General features: G+C 33.4%; 1 protein-coding gene across 4 annotated transcripts; it reads left to right on the top strand.

The window, feature by feature from the left end:
- Positions 1–14345: 14345 nt before the first annotated feature.
- Positions 14346–18016, top strand: LOC129298725 (uncharacterized). 4 transcript variants are annotated; one of them, XM_054937144.1, is made up of 5 exons: positions 14346–15146; positions 15665–16113; positions 16327–16430; positions 16747–16819; positions 17252–18016. In XM_054937144.1, exons 1-5 carry the CDS (start codon positions 14495–14497, stop codon positions 17315–17317), a joined length of 1344 nt encoding a protein of 447 aa, XP_054793119.1. In that variant the 5' UTR covers positions 14346–14494; the 3' UTR covers positions 17318–18016. The 4 variants fall into 4 exon arrangements, with proteins under 4 accessions (XP_054793119.1, XP_054793118.1, XP_054793121.1 ...); XM_054937143.1 differs by having other exon boundaries at positions 16324–16430; XM_054937146.1 differs by lacking the exon at positions 16747–16819.
- The last annotated feature ends 3289 nt before the right edge of the window (positions 18017–21305 follow it).

Here is a 21305-nt window from a genome sequence, read left to right as displayed (position 1 = left end):
GCCGGGAAATTTCTCCCAAAAGGCGAAAGGGCCGAAACGATTTTCTTTTCTTTTTTTTTTTTTAATCGAGGGTAGTACAACAGGCGGGACGAGCTAGCTCCAGAGGCTGCCCGCGTGCCTTTAGCCCATCTTGTTTCCTCCAAAACTAGCTGGGCCAGCCTGTATCCGTGCTCAACCCATTTTGGGCTCTTCAGAAGGCTGAGCCTGTTTGGGCGGGCTGAAAACGGGTTGGTTCAACCCCTTTTTTTTATGAATACTCATTTGAAAAAAAAGTAAATCAAGGACTTCGGGAGAGGATATGGAAGATGGAAACTCACACGTGTCAACACAAAACAATGAATCACTTCATAAAATAATCATTTTTACTTGAAGTTCCAGACTCAACATTTTTTTAAAGAGCCTTGAGGGCATGAAAAAACATTCATCACTTGAATGTTCATATATTTTTACACTTTTTAAAAAAAGAGCTACTACATTAATTAAACAATCCAAAGTCTAAACTAAGACAAATCCTTGAATAAATGAAAGACCATTAAAAATTTGAACACTGGGTTCAACTCGAGTGGGAGACTGCACTAGGCAAGCAACAAAATCAAAAGGCCTAAACCAAGACGATGAACCTAAAAGTTCAGACCTATAAGAATATAACAAAAACAAAGCAAATAATATTGCATCATCGATTTCAAGTTCAAATCACACTTGTGCTTGAGCCACCACTGAATATTTGGACTCTGGACTAAAGCGAGATGTGAAGTAGTGAGACAAGAAGCAATGAGATCAAGATGCAAAGAAGAGCATGCTAGCAACCTCAAAGGTCGAATCAAACTTCTCAATTCTCACCTCTACAATTTCATTTCATTATGAGGTGCTGTTACGTCGTGAGTTGAACGATGCAACTCAAGCTTGAGTGGAGTGGTGAACAGAGCTCGATAGCAATTGGAATGGAGAGTGTTAACGGCAATTAGAAATAAGACTCAGAGAGACAGAGATGAGAGCAAGAGATGAGAGAAAAGTCAAAAAGAAGAGTAAGTGAGTTCAAAATAAGATGAGCAAATGATGAGGATGAGATGACATGATGAGTGAGCAAGGCCGCAATTGTGAAGTTTTTTCTTTTTTCTAGAGTGGAGTGGACAAAGAGATAAACACAATGTTCAACAATTTTTTATTTTTGTAAGTTAACATGTTGAAATGGACAGTTTAAGGGGTAACCCATGACTTCTCTCGCCCATTTATGATACACATGGGTTAGTATGTGAATTTATCATATTCACTTTTTTCTTTCTTAATGGGTCGGTTAAAATCCAACCATTTTGACTAAGTACAGGCGAGTATGATAAGTCACAAGTTGTCTACTTACCCCTGTCTTCTACCAATGAAAATCCAAACAAACAAACAATAACAATTAATATTGGTAATATGTACTACCTAATTTGAAAATTTATTTGTTTATTTATCCATATTTTTTTGTTTATCCTTGATTTTTTTTATAAAGCTTAAATATGTTTTTTAAAATTTCTTAATGCTTTATATTTGTCAAAATATCTTTCTCAATGTTTAAATAAAAGTCATCTTTTATGAAAAATGCTTATCATATATTCAAAAAAATTTATCATATTATCGAATGCTTATATTTTCTTTTAATCTTTGTACTTTTATAATTTTGATGTGAAACTTGAGAAAACCACAATGCTAAAAAATTTCTTAATGATTTATATTTGTCTTTATATCTTCAAAAACTTTTATAGTTGTGCTCTTCGTTCAATTATTTCTTACATTTCTAAGCTTTAAAAAAAAAAATACATATGCACAACTTTTTAATCTGAGCACTTTTTATTATTTGCCTATATTTTCTTTAAGAAAATATATTTTTGATGTGAGACTTAAGAATGCACACATTCTTACTTATTTTTTCCTTGGGCATTTTTTTTAATTTTTTCCCTATATTTTAATTTTTTTAATATAAATATGTCTTTTTAATCTCGATTCTTCCTTTTATTTATCCATATTTTTTGTTTAACCTTGATTTTTTTATTTAACTTAAATATGTCTTCAGAAATTTCTTAATGCTTTATATTTGTCAAAATCTCTCTCAATTAGTTGAAAAATGTCATCAGTTACAAAAAATGTTTAACATTTATTCAAAAATAAATTATCATATTATCAAATGTTTATAACATTTCCTTTTAATCTTTACACTTTCTATTATTTATCTGTAATTTTTTCTTTAAAAAAATGTATTTTTGACGTGAGACCTGAGACTGAGAAAACAACAATGCACTCACGCCCTATATTACTCAAAAATTTCTCAATGATTTATATTTGTCTTGATATCTTCAATAATTTTTATTATTGTGTTTTTTTCATTTATTTCTTTCATTTTAAAGCTTTTTAAATACAAGCACAATTTATTAATCTTTGCACTTCCTACTATTTATCTATATTCTTTTATCAAGTTTGACTTTTTTATTTAGTTTAAATATGTCTTCAAAAAGTTCTTGATGATTTTTATTTTTTTATATCTTTCTCAATTTTAATAAAAATCTTTATTAGTGAATAATGTAAATCATATTTTCAAACTGTTTCTTTTTTTTCCTTGTACTTTTTCTTCATTGTCTTTTCTTACATTTTAAAGCTTTTTTTTTTTTGAATATAAAGTATAGACACATTCATAGTGTTTCTTTTAAAAAAATACTTATTTTTGATGTGGAATCACCATGCATACACGCTATATATAATTCATTGCATTCTTTCTCTCGTTTTAAGTGTGCTTTTTTTTGGTTTTTTCCCCTGACATTTTAAATCTTTTTTATTACAAGCACATATTTTTGAATTTGCACTTTCTATTATTTATTTTTAGTATAAACTTTATTTTTTTAACTGAAACGTGTCTTCAAAAAGTGCTCAATGCTTTATATTCCTCTTGATAGCTTTCTCAGTTTTTAAATAAAATTCATCATTCAAGAAAAAATGTTAATTATCTATCCATGCAAATTGCATCATATAGTATCTGCTTTAAGAAAAATATATTTTTAATGTCTGACTTGAGAAAATCACCATGCACACATGCCTCATACAATTCATTGCATTCTTTCTCTCTCTTTTTCCTTGGGATTTTTGTTGATTTTTCCCCACCGTTTTAAAGCCTTTTTAAAAATATAAACAAGTCTTTTTTATCTTTGCATTTTCTACTATTCATCTATATTTCAGGGAATTATTTGATATTTGTTGAGGTAGAGTAACCTTGTAGATTGACCCAAAAGTTGCCACTCTCTAGTTGAGGAGCTTGTTCCGGAAACATTGTTGTTTTCCCTGGCAAGAGGTAATCATGATTTATTGTATTTGTGTGTTGTTTCAACACACTCTATTTACATGGTTTGTGTGAAAATACTAGTTATATGAGAGGATGCTGTGATGATAACTCCAATTTTGGGTAAGTGTTGAATTATGAGACCCCTTGTATATTTGTATGCTTTGAAAGCATGTGTTATGAAATAATGTCGAGGATATTTATGATGAGTATGGAATACATGTCATCTGTGTTGAAATTGTAGTGATGAGGATGTGGATGGCGATGATAGTGATGATATGGAGAGTAAGTATTGTATTCTTTGATCACATAGTTTGCCACCATTAGGTACCCAGTAGTTGGTTTTTTTGCCCCCCTCACAGCCCTTGGTATTTTCCCTTCCCTTGACATATGGCACCTTTCTTGGATTTAAAGGAGATGGAATTCATGATTCAATGTTGGGCTTTGCACCTATGTTAGGTTGCACCCCATTATTGGTTAGCTTGGTGAAACCCAATCACATGGGTGGATTCTATTTAATATTGACAGCTCATGAATTTAGTTAGAGGCATGAGAATGGGGTTACGAGTAGTGTTTGTGACTATTCTGTGCATATATTTATTAATCTAGTTGTTGTTTGGTTTATCTTGATAGTGATTATTATTATTAGAGATAATGAAACTTTTATACCCCTCAAATTTGCTTCAATTATCAATTGGTCTTGTAACATCCTGATTTTTATATAATAAAGAAATTGTGGAATTTAGGTTTTGAGGAAAAAATGATAATAATAGGAATTTATATTATTTGAGGTTATTTAGAAATAATATTATGATTAGGTATTTAATTATGAATTTAAAAATTTAAATTTAAAACCACATAAGCAATATTTAGTTAAGATATAATACATAAATAATTTTTTATGTGTGTGTTAAAAAAAAGAGAAGGTAGAAGGAACAAAAAAAAGGGGGGGTGGAAGGTTGTTGTTTCTAAGTCCCACATTGGTTAGATAAGGGAAGAGAAGAGGTGCCTTCATGTATAAAAAGGAGGGGGTGTGTGCATTAGGAAGCATGAGAGGCTAAGATGCAATTTAGAGGAAATTGTAACTTTGGCCAAAAGGTTTGAATAATTAAATTCGAACCTATAGTTTTTTTTAATATAATTTTGGGACCACAATCCCATTTTTATATTATTTTTCTCTCTTCCTCTCACATTGCTCGGCGTTTTTCTCGCAAGGGGGGATTATTTTTTTTTCTTCAGGTATGTTCTAACTTTCCTGTTTAGATTAGCATTTAAAAATTTATTTAATTATAAAATTAATTTTATAGTTATTTTCTAAATAATATTAGCTTTCTAGTGATATGATTATTTTATAGGATAGAGTAAATATTTTGATTAGGATTTTTTTCTATAGGATATTTAATTTGATGATATGATGGATTAAAAATATAGGTTAAAACTCTTAGAGATATAATAAATATTATAGAATACTTTCTTGAGGTTGAAACTCATGTTTAAGAATTTTTGAGTTAAAATCTAGATCTATATGGTCGAATTTATGTGGAATCTGAGATGTAGGGATGAACCTCTGATTATTAAATATTTATTTAAGTATGAATAGGTATTTTTGAGGTTATAGAAAGGTGATTTGAGGCTTCAGGATAATTCTAAAATTTTTAATTTATTTTTGGGCGAATTTTTAGAATATAGAAAGATGAAATTGTGATACTAGAAGTAATTTGAGGCTTAACAATAGTTTATTAGGGTACGAGAATTTTAGAAAAGAATTTGAGAAGTTAAATGAGGCATAAATCCTAAATTAGTGTTAATATGGATTATAGATCTAAGACTTTCTAACTCTTTAAATTAGAGTTATGTATTTTAATGTAAAATTAATACATAGTATTATGAAATAACTATGTAGATTGTGTTGACAAAGATAGTGGTGAAAGAGGAGTTGTGAAGGGGAACTTGTTATTCAAGACACAAGGTAACCATTATTAATGTGTTGTGATTGGTGTGTTTGTGAATGGTTATGTGTTGTTTTGTTGTTTGGAAAAATTATGAATTGTTGAAAATAAATACTGTATATACTTGTTTGAAATTATTGCCAAGTGGGTCAAAAATTTATTTTTATTTATCATGATGAGATATTATTATTCGGAAATATTCCTGTTTGGATATTTGAATGATGCATGACTTGTCAGGGTATTTTCATGTATGGTGTTAATGGGAATTTCTGTTCGGTTAATTATTACCACGTGGTAAGCCCTCATTGGACCCAATGAGTGGCGTGTCGCTTGGTCCAACTCACCTTTGGCCGGGTGATTTGGCGTCCGAGCATGGCGAAAGGAGGATATAAGGTGTAGTCATGCAAATTAAATACTTGTTCGGTTTGTTTGAAAGTATTGTTCCGTTAAATGTTTTGTGTGCCCACTTAGCAATCGCATGATTAGTTACATCCGCATGCATCATTACATATTAATTTTTGGTTACTGGGACTTTTAAGTCTCATTCCCTGTGGTTAATATTTTTACAGGAGCGAATCCGGCCGAGAAAGCACCAGAGGTGTAATTATGGTGTATGAAACACCATCTTTTACGTTGCCTCTTATTTTGGATTATATAATGTATCTTGTGCCAACTTAGGACATATCTTGTCTATGGAGCATGTAAACTCTAATCCTTTTTATTAAATGCATTTATATGTCCAAGAGGATTATGTCTGTCCCTTTTGATTCATGACTTAATTTGAATAACATGCTATGAGGATCATGTCTGTCCCTCATGGTTCTAATTGCTTTTTGAGATATTTTAAGACCTGTGGTATATTGTCTTGGATGTATCATGGTAGAAATTTTTCTACCATGATAAGGGTATGATAAGGGTTCAATGAAAAAAAAAATGATTTGTTGAATTAATAATTTGCGAAAAATCGATTTGTAAATTTGAGGGTGTTACATATTGGTATCAGAGCATTATGTTTCGAGCCTATATTTTAGTAACACTTATTTAAACTTTTGTTTGAAACTATTATTTGTGTGAATTTAATATGTATTTATTATGTGTGGTGCATTGCATATAGTTGGTTGGCAATATACATTGTTATGGTGCTTCTCATTGTATGGCCATTATATAGTTAGGCTAATTTATTATTTATATCTTGTATCCTTTAGGAGGGGAGAGAAAATGCCTGTTACTCGTGGTAACTCAGGATTCCAACATGAGCACCTGCCACCGCCACCGCCAAATGAAGAGCCTGACTTGGCGGAATTAAGAATGCTTGTAAAAACATTAACAGACAAGGTTCAAGGATACGAACAAGAGTTGACGGAGCTAAAAAGGCAAAAGGTAACTGAAAATGGAGATAGGGCTCATGTTGAGAGTCATGTGGGGGAAGGCAGTTCCTCACATCCTGCCACTCCGAGAGATCATGAGTCTAGAAGGAAGGAAATTAGGCAGGAGGAACAAAGAGCCCCACCGACCATTACTGATGTGTGGGAAACTGTTAGGAAATTTAACCCTCCTACGTTTGATGGTAACCTTAAACCATTTGTGGTAAAGGAATAGGTGAAAAGACTCGAGTCCATCTTTCGAGTAGTCACATGCACCAGTAATTAGAAGGTGCAAGTAGCATTAGTCCTCCTAGTGAAGGGAGCAAGAGATTGGTGGGAGACAGTGGGACCCAAGGATGATTCGACACTTACATGAGAGGAGTTTGAGAAAAAAAAATTGTTCAGGCATTACTTTCCATCAAAGTTAAGGTCTAAGAAGGAAGCTGAATTCCATGCTTAAGCAAGGAAACCTATATAAGGACACATTCATTGCTAAGTTTCAGGAGTTATCTAGATACTCCACATACTTGTAGTATAGGGATGATTATGAATGGAAGGCCAAGTGCTTATTGGAGAAGGCTAGACCAGAATTGAGGGAGCAATTGATCCGAGACTATGATGAAATGTGCATAAAATTACAAGTAGTAGCTCACAGTAAGAGGGAGGTTGAGAGAGAGAAGAGGGGGTATTCATATAGTAGACCCCCAACCTATCCTCAACCCACAGGAGGCATTATGAAGAAGAACCATCAAGGTTCGAGTAGCTCATGGAACCAGGGAAGGCAGAAGGGTCCATTTCAAAAGGGTTAAGGACAGAGGAGCTATCATAGTGATTATCACGAATCATAGAGGGGCCCAACAGTATCTACCCCTGCTCCGAGTACAGTGAGCTCTCAGCAGTGCACTAAATGCGGGCGTCGTCATTTCAGACAGTGCTGGGTTCGTTACATTTGTGGGAAACCCGATCACATTGTAAAGTTTTGTAGGGACAATCAAGACTCAAATATGAAGAACCCTTCCCAGCATCCTACTGTATCTGGCCATGTGTTTTCCCTTACTCAGGACACGATGAATTCCCCAGATGCCATTAGAGGTAACATCTAAATCCTTCATCATGATATTGTTGCACTGTTTGATTCAGGTGCTATACACTCTTTTATTTCTGAAACTTGTGTAAAGAACCTTGATTTGCCTGTGTGTATTTTACCTTTTGATATGAATGTGTCTACTCCTGCGGGAGAATCTGTGAGGATCGCTAAGGCATGCCTTAACCTAGTAGTCGAGTTTAAAAATAGGAAGACAACTATAGACTTAATTATCCTACCACTGAGAGGTATGGATGTAATTGTGGGAATGAATTGGATGGTTGTAAATGGTGCTATCCTAGATAGTAGAGAGAGGTGTGTGTCTTTATCTTCTTTGTCGGTGACTCCAGTCGAGACTCAAGATCATGTTTTCTTGTCGGCGGCGCAAGTTGATAGATATATGAAGAAGGGTTGCTAGGCCTACATGGTTTTTTTTCTCTATCCAAGCTGAGATTGATGAAGGCGTGAAGAATATCTCTATTGTCAAAGAATTTGCAGATGTATTTCCAGACGAAGTCTCCAGTTCACCCCCAAAGCGTGAGATAGAGTTCTCAATTGAATTGGTACCTGGTAGAGGGCCAATTTCTAAGGCTCCTTATCTGATGTCCCCTTCAGAGTTAGCGGAACTAAAAAGCAAATTCAAGAGCTACTTGAGAAGGGTTTCATCAGATCGAGTGTTTCACCTTGGGGATCTCCAGTCCTTTTTGTAAAGAAGAAGGACGGAAGCCTCCGATTGTGCATTGATTATAGACAATTGAACAAAGTAACCATCAAGAACAAATATCCACTTCCGAGAATCGATGATTTGCTGGATCAGCTTGTGGGATCCACAGTTTTCTCAAAGATTGACTTAAGGTCAGGGTACCACCAATGAGAGTGAGAGCAGAGATATACCTAAGACAGCATTTCGGACAAGATATGGGCATTATGAATTCATGGTGATGCCGTTTGGACTTACGAATGCTCCTGCGGTATTCATGGATTACATGAATAGGATCTTTCGACCCTATTTAGATAAGTTTGTAGTAGTGTTTATTGATGACATTCTTATTTATTCAAAGGATGAGGAGGCTCATGGTGAGCATTTAAGAATCGTCTTGCAAGTTTTGAGGGAACATAAGCTTTATGCCAAATTAAACAAGTGTGAATTTTGGCTCCAAGAAGTAAAGTTTTTGGGCCATGTTGTGTCCAGAGACGGAGTTGCGGTGGATCCTAGCAAGATTGATGCAGTGATGAAGTGGGAACAGCCAAAATCTGTTACAGAGATACGAAGCTTTCTAGGTTTAGCAGGTTATTATCGTCGCTTTATTAAGGATTTTCACAAATTGCGATGCCCTTAACTAAGCTGACTAAGAAGGATGCCCCATTTATTTGGACTGACAAATGTGAAGCTGCTTTCCAAGAATTGAAAAAGAGGTTAACCACTACTCCAGTGTTGACTATTCCTGACCTTGTGGTGCCGTACACTCTGTACACTGATGCTTCTTTAAAGGGTTTAGGATGTGTTTTGATGCAAAATGACTGAGTGGTTGCCTATTCCTCTAGACAGTTGAGACCACACGAGGAAAATTACCCTACTCATGATTTGGAGTTAGCTGCAGTTGTGTTTGCTCTGAAGATATAGAGACACTACTTGTATGGATCTAAGTTTCAAATCTTCAGTGACCATAAGAGCCTGAAGTATTTATTTGATCAAAAAGAGCTTAATATGAGGCAGTGATGATGGATGGAATTTTTGAAGGATTATGACTTTGAATTACATTACCATCCGGGTAAGGCTAACGTGGTAGCTGACGCCTTAAGTAGAAAGACTATTCATGCTGCACATTTGATGGTTCATGAATATCATTTGTGGAACAGTTTTCATGATGTTCCAGTAGATGTGATTGAACATCAAATGGCCGCACTCCAGGTAGCAGACTTTGAGAGCAAATTCTGGGAAGATCTCAGAGTCTCACAGCAGAGTGATGACTACTTAAGGAATATAAGGAAGGAGATAGTGGTAGGTAAGGCCCTAAATTTTACCATCTCTGAGGACACAGTGATGAGGTATAAAGGTAGAGTTTGTGTACCTAATGATCCAAGATTGAGGAATATCCTTTTAGAAGAAGCTCATAGGAGCAAATATACAATTCATCCCGGTATAACTAAAATGTACCATGATTTGAAGCGAGGTTGGTGGTGGCCAGGAATGAAGAAAGATGTAACTGAATTTGTTTCTAGATGTTTAACGTGTCAGAAGATAAAGATAGAACATCAGAAGCCAGCTGGAACACTGCAATCGTTAGATATTCTAAAGTGAAAATGGGATAATATTTCCATGGATTTCATCACTGGACTGCCAAGAACACCCTCGAGTAAGGATGCTATTTGGGTGATAGTAGACCGATTCACCAAATCGGCTCACTTTTTGACGATCAAGTTTACCTCTACATTAGAGAAATTTGCTGAGATATACATTAAGGAGATAGTTAGACTTCATGGTATACCCTCTAGAATTGTGTCAGATCGTGACCCAAGGTTCACTTCAAACTTTTGGGGTGCGCTACAGAAGGCTATGGGTACCAAAATGAGTTTTAGCACCGCATACCACCCCCAAACAGATGGACAAATAGAGAGGACGATCCAGACTTTGGAGGACATGTTGAGAGCTTGTGCCATTGAACTACCAGGTAGTTGGGATAATCATTTGCCATTAGCTGAATTTGCTTATAATAACAGCTATCATTCTAGTATTGGGATGGCGCCTTATGAGGCCTTGTATGGAAGGAAGTGTAGATCGCCTTTATGTTGGACAGAATTAAGTGAGAGGAGTATCATTGGTCCAGAAATTGTAGAGCAGACCACCCAGAAGATTGCAATGATTAAGCAAAAATTGCTAACCGCTCAAGCCGACAGAAGAGCTATGCTGATAAGAGGAGACGGCCGTTAGAGTTTGAAGTAGGAGATCATGTATTTTTGAAGGTTTCTCCAGTGACAGGCATTGGTAGATCCATTAAGGCAAAGAAATTGACACCTAGATTTATGGGCCCGTATGAGATCTTGGAGCGAATTGGATCTACTGCATATAGAGTTGCATTACCTCCACAGATTGCAGGTATCCATAATGTGTTCCACGTATCACAGTTGAAGAAGTACAACCCGGATCCCTCCCATGTTATTGAACCTGAAGAAGTAGAATTGAGGGAGAATTTGACCTTTAGATCCGAACCGGAGCGAATTGAGGACTTTAAGGACAAACAACTACGCAATAAGACCATCCGACTCGTGAAGGTGATTTGGAAGGGTGGAGCCCTAGGTGATGCTACTTGGGAGACCGAGGAGAGTATGAGGCGAGATTATCCACATTTATTTGCTTAGGTACATAGTTTCTAAGCTTATCTATTAAATTTTGAGGACAAAATTTCTAAAAGGAGGGGAGAATTGTAACATCCTGATTTTTATATAATAAAGAAATTGTGAAATTTAGGTTTTGAGGAAAAAAATGATAATAATAGGAATTTATATTATTTGAGGTTATTTAGAAATAATATTATGATTAGGTATTTAATTATGAATTTAAAAATTTAAATTTAAAACCACATAAGCAATATTTAGTTAAGATATAATACATAAATAATTTTTTTATGTGTGTGTTAAAAAAAAAAGAGAAGGTAGAAGGAACAAAAAAAAAGGGGGGGTGGAAGGTTGTTGTTTCTAAGTCCCACATTGGTTAGATAAGGGAAGAGAAGAGGTGCCTTCATGTATAAAAAGGAGGGGGTGTGTGCATTAGGAAGCATGAGAGGCTAAGATGCAATTTAGAGGAAATTGTAACTTTTGGCCCAAAGGTTTGAATAATTAAATTCGAACCTATAGTTTTTTTTAATATAATTTTGGGACCACAATCCCATTTTTATATTATTTTTCTCTCTTCCTCTCACATTGCTCGGCGTTTTTCTCGCAAGGGGGGATTATTTTCTTTTTCTTCAGGTATGTTCTAACTTTCCTGTTTAGATTAGCATTTAAAAATTTATTTAATTATAAAATTAATTTTATAGTTATTTTCTAAATAATATTAGCTTTCTAGTGATATGATTATTTTATAGGATAGAGTAAATATTTTGATTAGGATTTTTTTCTATAGGATATTTAATTTGATGATATGATGGATTAAAAATATAGGTTAAAACTCTTAGAGATATAATAAATATTATAGAATACTTTCTTGAGGTTGAAACTCATGTTTAAGAATTTTTGAGTTAAAATCTAGATCTATATGGTTGAATTTATGTGGAATCTGAGATGTAGGGATGAACCTCTGATTATTAAATATTTATTTAAGTATGAATAGGTATTTTTGAGGTTATAGAAAGGTGATTTGAGGCTTCAGGATAATTCTAAAATTTTTAATTTATTTTTGGGCGAATTTTTAGAATATAGAAAGATGAAATTGTGATACTAGAAGTAATTTGAGGCTTAACAATAGTTTATTAGGGTACGAGAATTTTAGAAAAGAATTTGAGAAGTTAAATGAGGCATAAATCCTAAATTAGTGTTAATATGGATTATAGATCTAAGACTTTCTAACTCTTTAAATTAGAGTTATGTATTTTAATGTAAAATTAATACATAGTATTATGAAATAACTATGTAGATTGTGTTGACAAAGATAGTGGTGAAAGAGGAGTTGTGAAGGGGAACTTGTTATTCAAGACACAAGGTAACCATTATTAATGTGTTGTGATGGGTGTGTTTGTGAATGGTTATGTGTTGTTTTGTTGTTTGGAAAAATTATGAATTGTTGAAAATAAATACTGTATATACTTGTTTGAAATTATTGCCAAGTGGGTCAAAAATTTATTTTTATTTATCATGATGAGATATTATTATTCGGAAATATTCCTGTTTGGATATTTGAATGATGCATGACTTGTCAGGGTATTTTCATGTATGGTGTTAATGGGAATTTCTGTTCGGTTAATTATTACCACGTGGTAAGCCCTCATTGGACCCAATGAGTGGCGTGTCGCTTGGTCCAACTCACCTTTGGCCGGGTGATTTGGCGTCCGAGCATGGCGAAAGGAGGATATAAGGTGTAGTCATGCAAATTAAATACTTGTTCGGTTTGTTTGAAAGTATTGTTCCGTTAAATGTTTTGTGTGCCCACTTAGCAATCGCATGATTAGTTACATCCGCATGCATCATTACATATTAATTTTTGGTTACTGGGACTTTTAAGTCTCATTCCCCGTGGTTAATATTTTTACAGGAGCGAATCCGGCCGAGAAAGCACCAGAGGTGTAATTATGGTGTATGAAACACCATCTTTTACGTTGCCTCTTATTTTGGATTATATAATGTATCTTGTGCCAACTTAGGACATATCTTGTCTATGGAGCATGTAAACTCTAATCCTTTTTATTAAATGCATTTATATATCCAAGAGGATTATGTCTGTCCCTTTTGATTCATGACTTAATTTGAATAACATGCTATGAGGATCATGTCTGTCCCTCATGGTTCTAATTGCTTTTTGAGATATTTTAAGACCTGTGGTATATTGTCTTGGATGTATCATGGTAGAAATTTTTCTACCATGATAAGGGTATGATAAGGGTTCAATGAAAAAAAAAATGATTTGTTGAATTAATAATTTACGAAAAATCGATTTGTAAATTTGAGAGTGTTACAGTCTCACAAGTTTAATTATGATCATTTTAATTCTTTATATTTTCTTAAATTATTATATTAGTCCTTCAAGTTTTAAAATACAAATTACATCCATAAATTAAATATTCTATTTATAATTGTTATTGTTAAATTATTTGAATTAATGTTTATAATTTAATTTTAAAAATTTTTTCAAGAGCTTAATTATTATTAATTTTTTTCTTGTAGATTTAACGGGCATTTTTCCTTGCGTTTTCAAACTTTCAATTTTAACTTTTCAATTGAATGGAGATCAAAAGGGCAAATGTGTCTTTTAATTCAAAATTTTGGAAATTTAATAACCATGATCATGTTGAGTAATTTCAAATTTCACCAATTGGTGGCCCCTAAATCCAAAATTTTTCCAGTGGTCTTTAATTACCATTTTCTTTTACTCCCTAATATCCTTTTGATAAGTTACATTTTTTAAAAATATTTTTGATCTTTTATATTAACATTTTTCATAATATTTAATATACAATTTTAAAAGTATCTTTTAACAAATTCTTAAAAAATTACAATAATTTAATTATTAAAATATTTTTCTTATACATCAAATTAATTTTTTTAAATCTAGAGATAAAATTGAGAAGTAGTTTATTTTTAAAATAATTTTATTATTTTATGCAACTAATCTTAATTTCAATGATGGAGTTAGAAGTTATTTATAAAAAAGGAATGGAAAAGTTTTTTTTTTTTTTGGACACGACATCAACTGTCGAACAGAAAGGTAAAATTTTTTTAAAAAAATTATAAAATTAATGAATGATTAGGGCAGGGGAGGTGAAGAAAAATGGAGAAGTTATTCTACCTACGAGTACAAAATCCCATGAACGAACGGTCTAGATTTGCTAGAGACGCTAAGGGAAAAAAACTTCGCTCTCGGATCCCGAAGCTTAACGTCCCTACATCCATGCCAAGTCACTCTTCGTCTCTCCGAATTCTTTAACCCATCTTAAGCTTTTAAGTTTTAACTCAGTCTCCGTCTCTCCGAAGAGCTTCCTGTAAAGCAAATTCGGAAATTCCACACAAATTGCTCTGAAACATTGAGCCCAGGTCTTCTTCTTTCCAGTTTCCTCAGTGATCATAGCTTTCCGGGTGAATGGACCATGATATATGTCGCTGGATACTAGAGTTTTTGCTTAGGAGTTCCATACCAGATTCCATCGTCAAGAAAATCTTCAAGCTTTTGCCTTTCTCTGATGTCGATTCGCGGCTGAGGAAAACATTGGTTCTTAGGGATGTTCAATCCGAGGTGGCTGCGGCTTCCCTTACAGAAAACCTATTAGCCTGTTTAGAGGTTATTGAAGAAATAAATAAGCTCGATGGCATTGCAATCACAACAGCGATGAAGGAGGCATATTGTGCTGTTGCCGTGCAGTGCACCGTCAAGTACCTTGATGCTTGCCCGCATAAGAACACTAACGGCTTGTTTGACGATGCTGTAAATAGGATTTGGAGGGGCCGAGTTCGCAAGATGATGGAGGCGGTGGCATCAGGGATGAGGATTGAATTGCTTACGGCGGAGTTGATAGGTTGGAAGGACGTCATAGAGTCTTGCCGTTGGGATGAAGAGGTGTGCCAGATTTTAACGAAGACTAATACAAAAGAACATGCACTCGATAAGGTGAGGGTCTATCTAAAAGAAACTTGGGCATCCATGGGCCCTTCTTTTCTAGAGCTAGCAGCTGCATCTACTATTGGCGGAAGTCAGGCATTGGGTGGCACTGACATGCCTCAGAGGATAAATAGAGGTATGCTTTTCTGCCCTGCTTCTTCACAATTCATCTCTGTTTCTGCTCTCAATTTCTAGCCTTTTACATCTTCTGAACTACGATTTTTCAAAAGACAGTGACGTCAGCCTGTTAAAAGTCATGTTCATGGAGAATATTACGGGGTATTAGCAATTGGCAAACAGTATCTTGTATGTGCTTCAAGTTTTAAAGGGAGGCATAGGTGGAGCAAGTAGCATAACTTAATTTTGTTCCAAAAACTGGCATTGTTTATTGTCTTGCGTAATCATTTTTGTTTGCATACTATAAATTATACTTTAATTTATTTGAATCATGAAAGTTGATCTGGTATGATTGCTTTCTTGAATGACCATGGTAGGCAAATCTTCAGTTTCGTTTTCTTTTATGTTATCACATCACACAACAAAATTAGCAACACAACATCATTGAATTGCCTGGCTTCTTTTTGATAAAATGAATATCATTTTCTCGACCACACTCCACAATGCATTTTGATTTATTTTCTGCATCTCGCGTAGCGGCAATTCAAAAGGGCAAGCTGCCGCTTGAACATGATCACGGTCTACCCCATACACGTAGAGGAGTTCATTTTACCGTTGCTGAGAAAGCAGGGCCAACGACTATGTGCAGCGAAGATCACAGTGCATCTACTATTCAAGTCAAAAAACTTCGGAAATCTCTCATATCAAGTTCTTTGGACTTGCAAGCAGTGGTGAAGGATCCTCTTCCTGATGCAGTACATAATTCTGACATTGTGGGATCTGAATTAGCATCAAAGGGTGTGAATCGTGAGCCTCCTTTTGAAAACCAGAGCGCAGTTGTAGATGCACCGGAACAAAATACTTGCAAGAGCATGGTGCTTTATCAACCTATTGATGATATTTTAAAGAAACAATATTCTGCTGATTGTAGTAATGTTCAGCGTCCCAGCTTGATGCAACGAAATAGTACTGCCCATACTTATAAGGTAACTTTGTTATTCAATTTCTATTTTTACTGTTGTGGCAGTTTCTTTTAAAGTTAGAAGAATCAGGATGGCCTGTGTGTTAATCTAAAGGGTCGCATCTTATATAAGACCTGTCCTTTGTGGTCTCTTGATTCAGAAATATTTTGTGGACATTGAGTTTCTTTTTGAATTTTCCTAAAGCATATTATTTTATTTATTTATTTTTTGAAGCAGGATGATTCGTTTAATGACTTGCCTGGGGGAAGCCCTAAGAAAAGGAGGAGACAGGGAAAATGGAGTTCTGAAGAAGAGGATGCATTAAGGGCTGGTGTAAAGAAGTAAGTTTTTGTTTTAAACTTGTGAGACAACTTTCCCATGGTTAAATAATTCTGTTGTGTATCTAATTGTGCTTGGAAACCCTTGCATTTTGGTAGTATTCCTTGTAGAAAAGAGTAGTTATTGTCTTTGCTCAAGAGGTTGCGAAACATTGTGTTCTCAAAACTTAGAAGTCAACAATTTCACAACACTATTAAACCACTGAAATTATGCTGGGATTTTAAGACCTTTTCTTCTTGGATGGAGAATATGAATTAGTTTTTTGAAGTTTCAAACATCATGATTTTATGTTCTTATTGTCCTTATTTTCTTATAAAGGTTTGGCAAAGGAAATTGGAGGTCAATCCGAAAATTTTACAGTGAGATATTTACGAAGACAGGAAGAACAGAAGTAAGCAACAATGTTTCAAACTCTTTCTCTTGTGTATATATGGCTCAATTTCTTGCCTAACCCACTGAGTGGCTTAACAGATATGTTCTTTTGATTTATGGTGGGGAGTTTGATTTCCTGTATAGTTGTTTTGCAAGTTTCTTTCATTTACAGCCCTCTTGTTTCACCTAAAACAATATATATATATATATATATATGTTTCTGATCACGTAGATGAAATCAGAATTGCACTGTGATTTCATGAGTTCAAACCATTTTGGTTTGAGTTTGCATGTTTGTTTGCCAGTTTTCCATGCTTGGAATTATGAACTTGCACTAGTTTCTTTGTTAACAATGGCAACATTTATGTTAAATTGCGTTGCCATGCTATTGTTTGTGAGCTTGAGCTTTGATATGACAATGATATTTTGTTTCGTTTTATTTTTTTTTCAGGTTGATTTGAAGGATAAATGGAGAAACTTGACGCGTTTGGACACTTCAGGAAGTATTTTGATTTGAAGAGTAAGAGAAGACAGTTATTGATGTTAATGAAGCTGCTCAACCATCCTGTTTTTGGCGTCTGAACTCTAAAGGTGAATTTTCTGTGAAATCAGCCTGCACAGCTTATCAATCCTTAGGTTGGAATGAACCAGACGAGGAGTGGAAGCTCATATGGAAGTTACCTGTTGCTCAACGTGTCAGAACTTTTATTTTTTTTTTTTAATGTTCAAAGGAAAGCTCCTCACTAACTCTGAGAGACTGCGTAGAAGGGTGACTGATGATCAACAGTGCTCCCTTTGTAACAGTCCTATTGAAAGCGTCAATCATGTCTTCAAAGAGTGTCCCTTTGCCGCTAACGTCTTGAGGAAAATTCTGCAAAATGTTATCTACAAGGATTTCTCTGAGGACAATGTTGATATGTGGTCGCTTAGCATACTGAAGTCTTCACGCCTGGACACCTCTTGGGTAGTTGGAATCAGCATTGTATGTTGGAAGCTTTGAGAAGTTAGGAACGAACGTGTATTTACTGATGCCACGTTTGCTGTAGATAATTTACTGGTACAGATTAGAGCCATACTCAATCATACGTACACTCAGCCTTCTCTACTTTGAAGTCTTTGATGTAACTCTGATTGCTTTCCTTTTTTGTGTACTGTACGGTTCTCTTTGTTAATGAAATTCCTTTTTCACTCCAAAAAACAAAAAATTGTCACTGTAGTCTCAAATGTTGAATGCACTTCAATTTGATGGTTAAAAAAATTTAAAAAAGGTTTTTTTCCCCTGTTACTTGTGCATATTGTAAAATCGAGATATGAAAAAAACCATCTAGAGAGTAAAGGATCAAGAGAATAAGAGAAGATCTAGTGCTTATTTTATATTTTAAATTTAAATCATGCCAACAACATGAATATCAGTCATTCAAATTTATAACTAATATAAATACCATAGATGAGGAGTTAATGTGACTGTTTAAATATGAGATTTTAAATTTAATTTTTTTTTGAGAGGACTAGTTATCTTAAGTCAAAGAATATATAAATTTAATTTAGTGAGATAGTTACATAAAATATATTAAATAAGAAAACACATGTTATTTTTTATGTAATAGTTGTATAATTTAGATTCAAATATTATCAAATCAAATTAATGTTAGATAAGAGAACTGAATCTGCCAATGGCGTGTTGTGGCAATGGTATCAACACCTCCATATTAATTGATAACAAAAGAAAACGAGAAAGAGTTAAAAATTAAATATTTTTGACCAGCTCAAAGATAACACGCAAGGCTGAATTTGCAGAAGATAGACGTGCAGGATTTGGATAAGATTAAGGGCTGCCAAAAGCATATTTAAAATATATTTGGGATGTGTTTTTTTTAATTTAATAAATAGTTAGTTCTCTCAAATATACTTTTATAAAACGTAAATTGAATATGTAAATTGAATTTCAAACACACATTGAGAAGTGAAGGATTACATACATTACAAAAATGCCCTTGCGACTCTATTTGAACTGAATTTGACAATCACTTGCCTTCTCTATTGACGATTTTTTTTTTTTTTTTGTTTGGTAATGGTCTATTGACAATTGTTTCCCACTTCTTTTCTGGTTCTGTTCAGAGATACATTCCACATTCACATAATCACTTTCATCCATACAAGGAAAAAGCCGTGATGATGTTGCTGCGTTAAATGACAAGGCGGGTATAATGTGATGTGATTCAAGTTTTGTACTAGTTTGGTCCCTTCACATTTACTTATTTGCCAAAAAAAAATCTTTAATATTTATATAATTAGAATATTAACATAAAAGTATAACCTATCAACTTAAAAATATGTTTTTAAAACCAGATTGAATAATAAACCAAAAAAGTCAAAGATTCACGATTTATATGGTTCAATCGGGTTGGACCAATGATCAAACCGATGACGTAATAATTAAATTAAAAAAATTATATATGTATATAATAATCTAAATATAAGAAATACATCTGAAATTGCTATTTAACTTAAAAAAATTAAATATTTTAAATTTATCATGACTTAATAAGCCACATGATATAACATAATAAGAAATGATTAAAAAAAATACTCATTTTTAAAAAAAATTGATAAAAAATAAAAGAATTTTTTTTGAACAGTCCGATTTTTGAAAATCGGATTCAGTTTCCAATCCGACCGCCGGTTCGAAACGGCTCAACCTCTAAAACAGTTTTCTCATATAAACTAAATCAAAAACCAAATTGGTTGATGGTTGGATCAGTTCGACCATCCGGTCCGGTTTTAAAAACACAGCTTAAAATATATAACCCCTTGCAAGTAAAGTTCTTTTCTTCTTTTTTGTTTTGACCAAAAGTAAAGTTCTTTTTGGTCATATAATTACATGATAAAGTTTAATTATCATAAAATAATTCTATTAAATTCAAATTAATATTGATAAATATTTACTACCCTGAATTTTGAATTTCATAAAATAATACTTAAATGTTTTTAAAATATAATTAGAATCAAGTTATCATAATCTATATTTTTTTTCCTAATCTCATATTCTATTTCATTAACTCATAATCCTATATGCCTCTACAGCTCAAACAACATACAGAAGTTGCTCTAAACCTTAAATTACTTATTAAATATCTGAATGTTATTTAAATTGTAGCAGTTAAAAGTTGGGATGTTACACAAGCCCTATTCAAAAAAACTTAAAATATTTTAAAAATATAGTTCATTAATAAAGTCAATCTTAAAAAATAAAATTATTTAATTTTTTTATTTCAAGATTAAAAGAATGAATCATATTAGGGCTTGAATACATGCTAATTCTATTTGTTGTGAGGCAAATCGTTTTCAAATTTTTTTTGGGCAAATACTGTATTTTTAACATTATATTTTTCGTTATGTTTAAAAATCTCGATATCCTTCGGCAGCAAAACTCAAATTTTGTGCGACGAAAAAAGGACCAGGTCTCGTTGTAGGTTTTTTGTTCCCTTCATTTTTATAATTTTTATGCAACCCATGGAGTGAACACCTCTTGTTCTTTTTTATGCGTCTAGTTAATTGCATAAAAAAAAAAAAGGCTTGCAAAAAGGGCGCTAATTGGATCAATATATTTTTTTGATCAATATTTCGTTTTAGCCATTGACCAACAAGGCCCTTAAAATACCCCTGATAACCTTTTTTACAAAATATAATAATAATAATAATAATAATAATAATAATAATAAACCTCGCGTTTAAAAAAAAAATCAGAAATGCAAGGTAAACTTAATTTATGTCAAAACATTGATTTATGTCATGGCAAACTTAATTTTGGTTGTCTGTAATGCAAGGTAAGGATGCAAATTTAATTGGCTTAGGCTTTTGAAGGAAGAATCTGGGTTTCAGAATATATTTTTAAATTTGGCCTAAAAGAAGAATATTCTTTTTTTTAAAAAAAAAAAAACATGTTTATGGTATGTCCCTTAAGCTGTGAGTATGGACCATTGGGCTTCAGTTTTCTATTGGCCCATTAAATATGGACCCTGAGCAAACCAACACGAGGACATTTATAATACATTAAGGTTTTCTTATACAATTCAACTAATCTTTACTACCCGTAAGTTGCACAAGGTGACTTGTGACTAGATTAAATTCAACAAATATGAACACGTTAAAACCACATACTGACATTCAATCAAGTGTTTCCATTTTCGAGTTTCCCTAGCACACAAAGTATTATGTAACTCACAAGATGGTGGGATTAAGTATCACTACAAATGTAAGGACTTTATTAGTGAATAATTTATAAAATACTTCAATAAGCACCTTTTGAGCTTGGAGATACACCTTGACCCTAATAAGCCTTCAAATACAACTCACCTAAATTTTTTTATATGTAAAAAAAAAATTCCAACTATTCATATAAAATGATCTTAGTGGAAAGGGTCTCAAGTTTGAGTTTGTGTAAATGAAAAAAAAAAAAATTTGAAAAAATTATCTCAAATTGAATTCAGCAATATTTGAATGTG

This window comes from Prosopis cineraria, unplaced genomic scaffold, assembly GCF_029017545.1.
Source record: "Prosopis cineraria cultivar Desert tree isolate PC_DT_omini unplaced genomic scaffold, ASM2901754v1 PC895, whole genome shotgun sequence".
NCBI lineage: Eukaryota > Viridiplantae > Streptophyta > Magnoliopsida > Fabales > Fabaceae > Prosopis > Prosopis cineraria.
The sequence above is the reverse complement of the archived record's forward strand: the minus strand, read 5'-3'. Positions and strand labels throughout refer to the sequence as shown.

Bases quoted from the DNA above. Each gene is read 5' to 3' on its own strand.
- LOC129298725 (XM_054937143.1), top strand. From the start codon at position 14,495: ATGGACCATGATATATGTCGCTGGATACTAGAGTTTTTGCTTAGGAGT. The intron at 16,431-16,746 runs GTAAGTTTTTGT...TTTCTTATAAAG, and splicing joins TTAAGGGCTGGTGTAAAGAA to GTTTGGCAAAGGAAATTGGA. The intron at 16,820-17,251 runs GTAAGCAACAAT...TTTTTTTTTCAG, and splicing joins CGAAGACAGGAAGAACAGAA to GTTGATTTGAAGGATAAATG.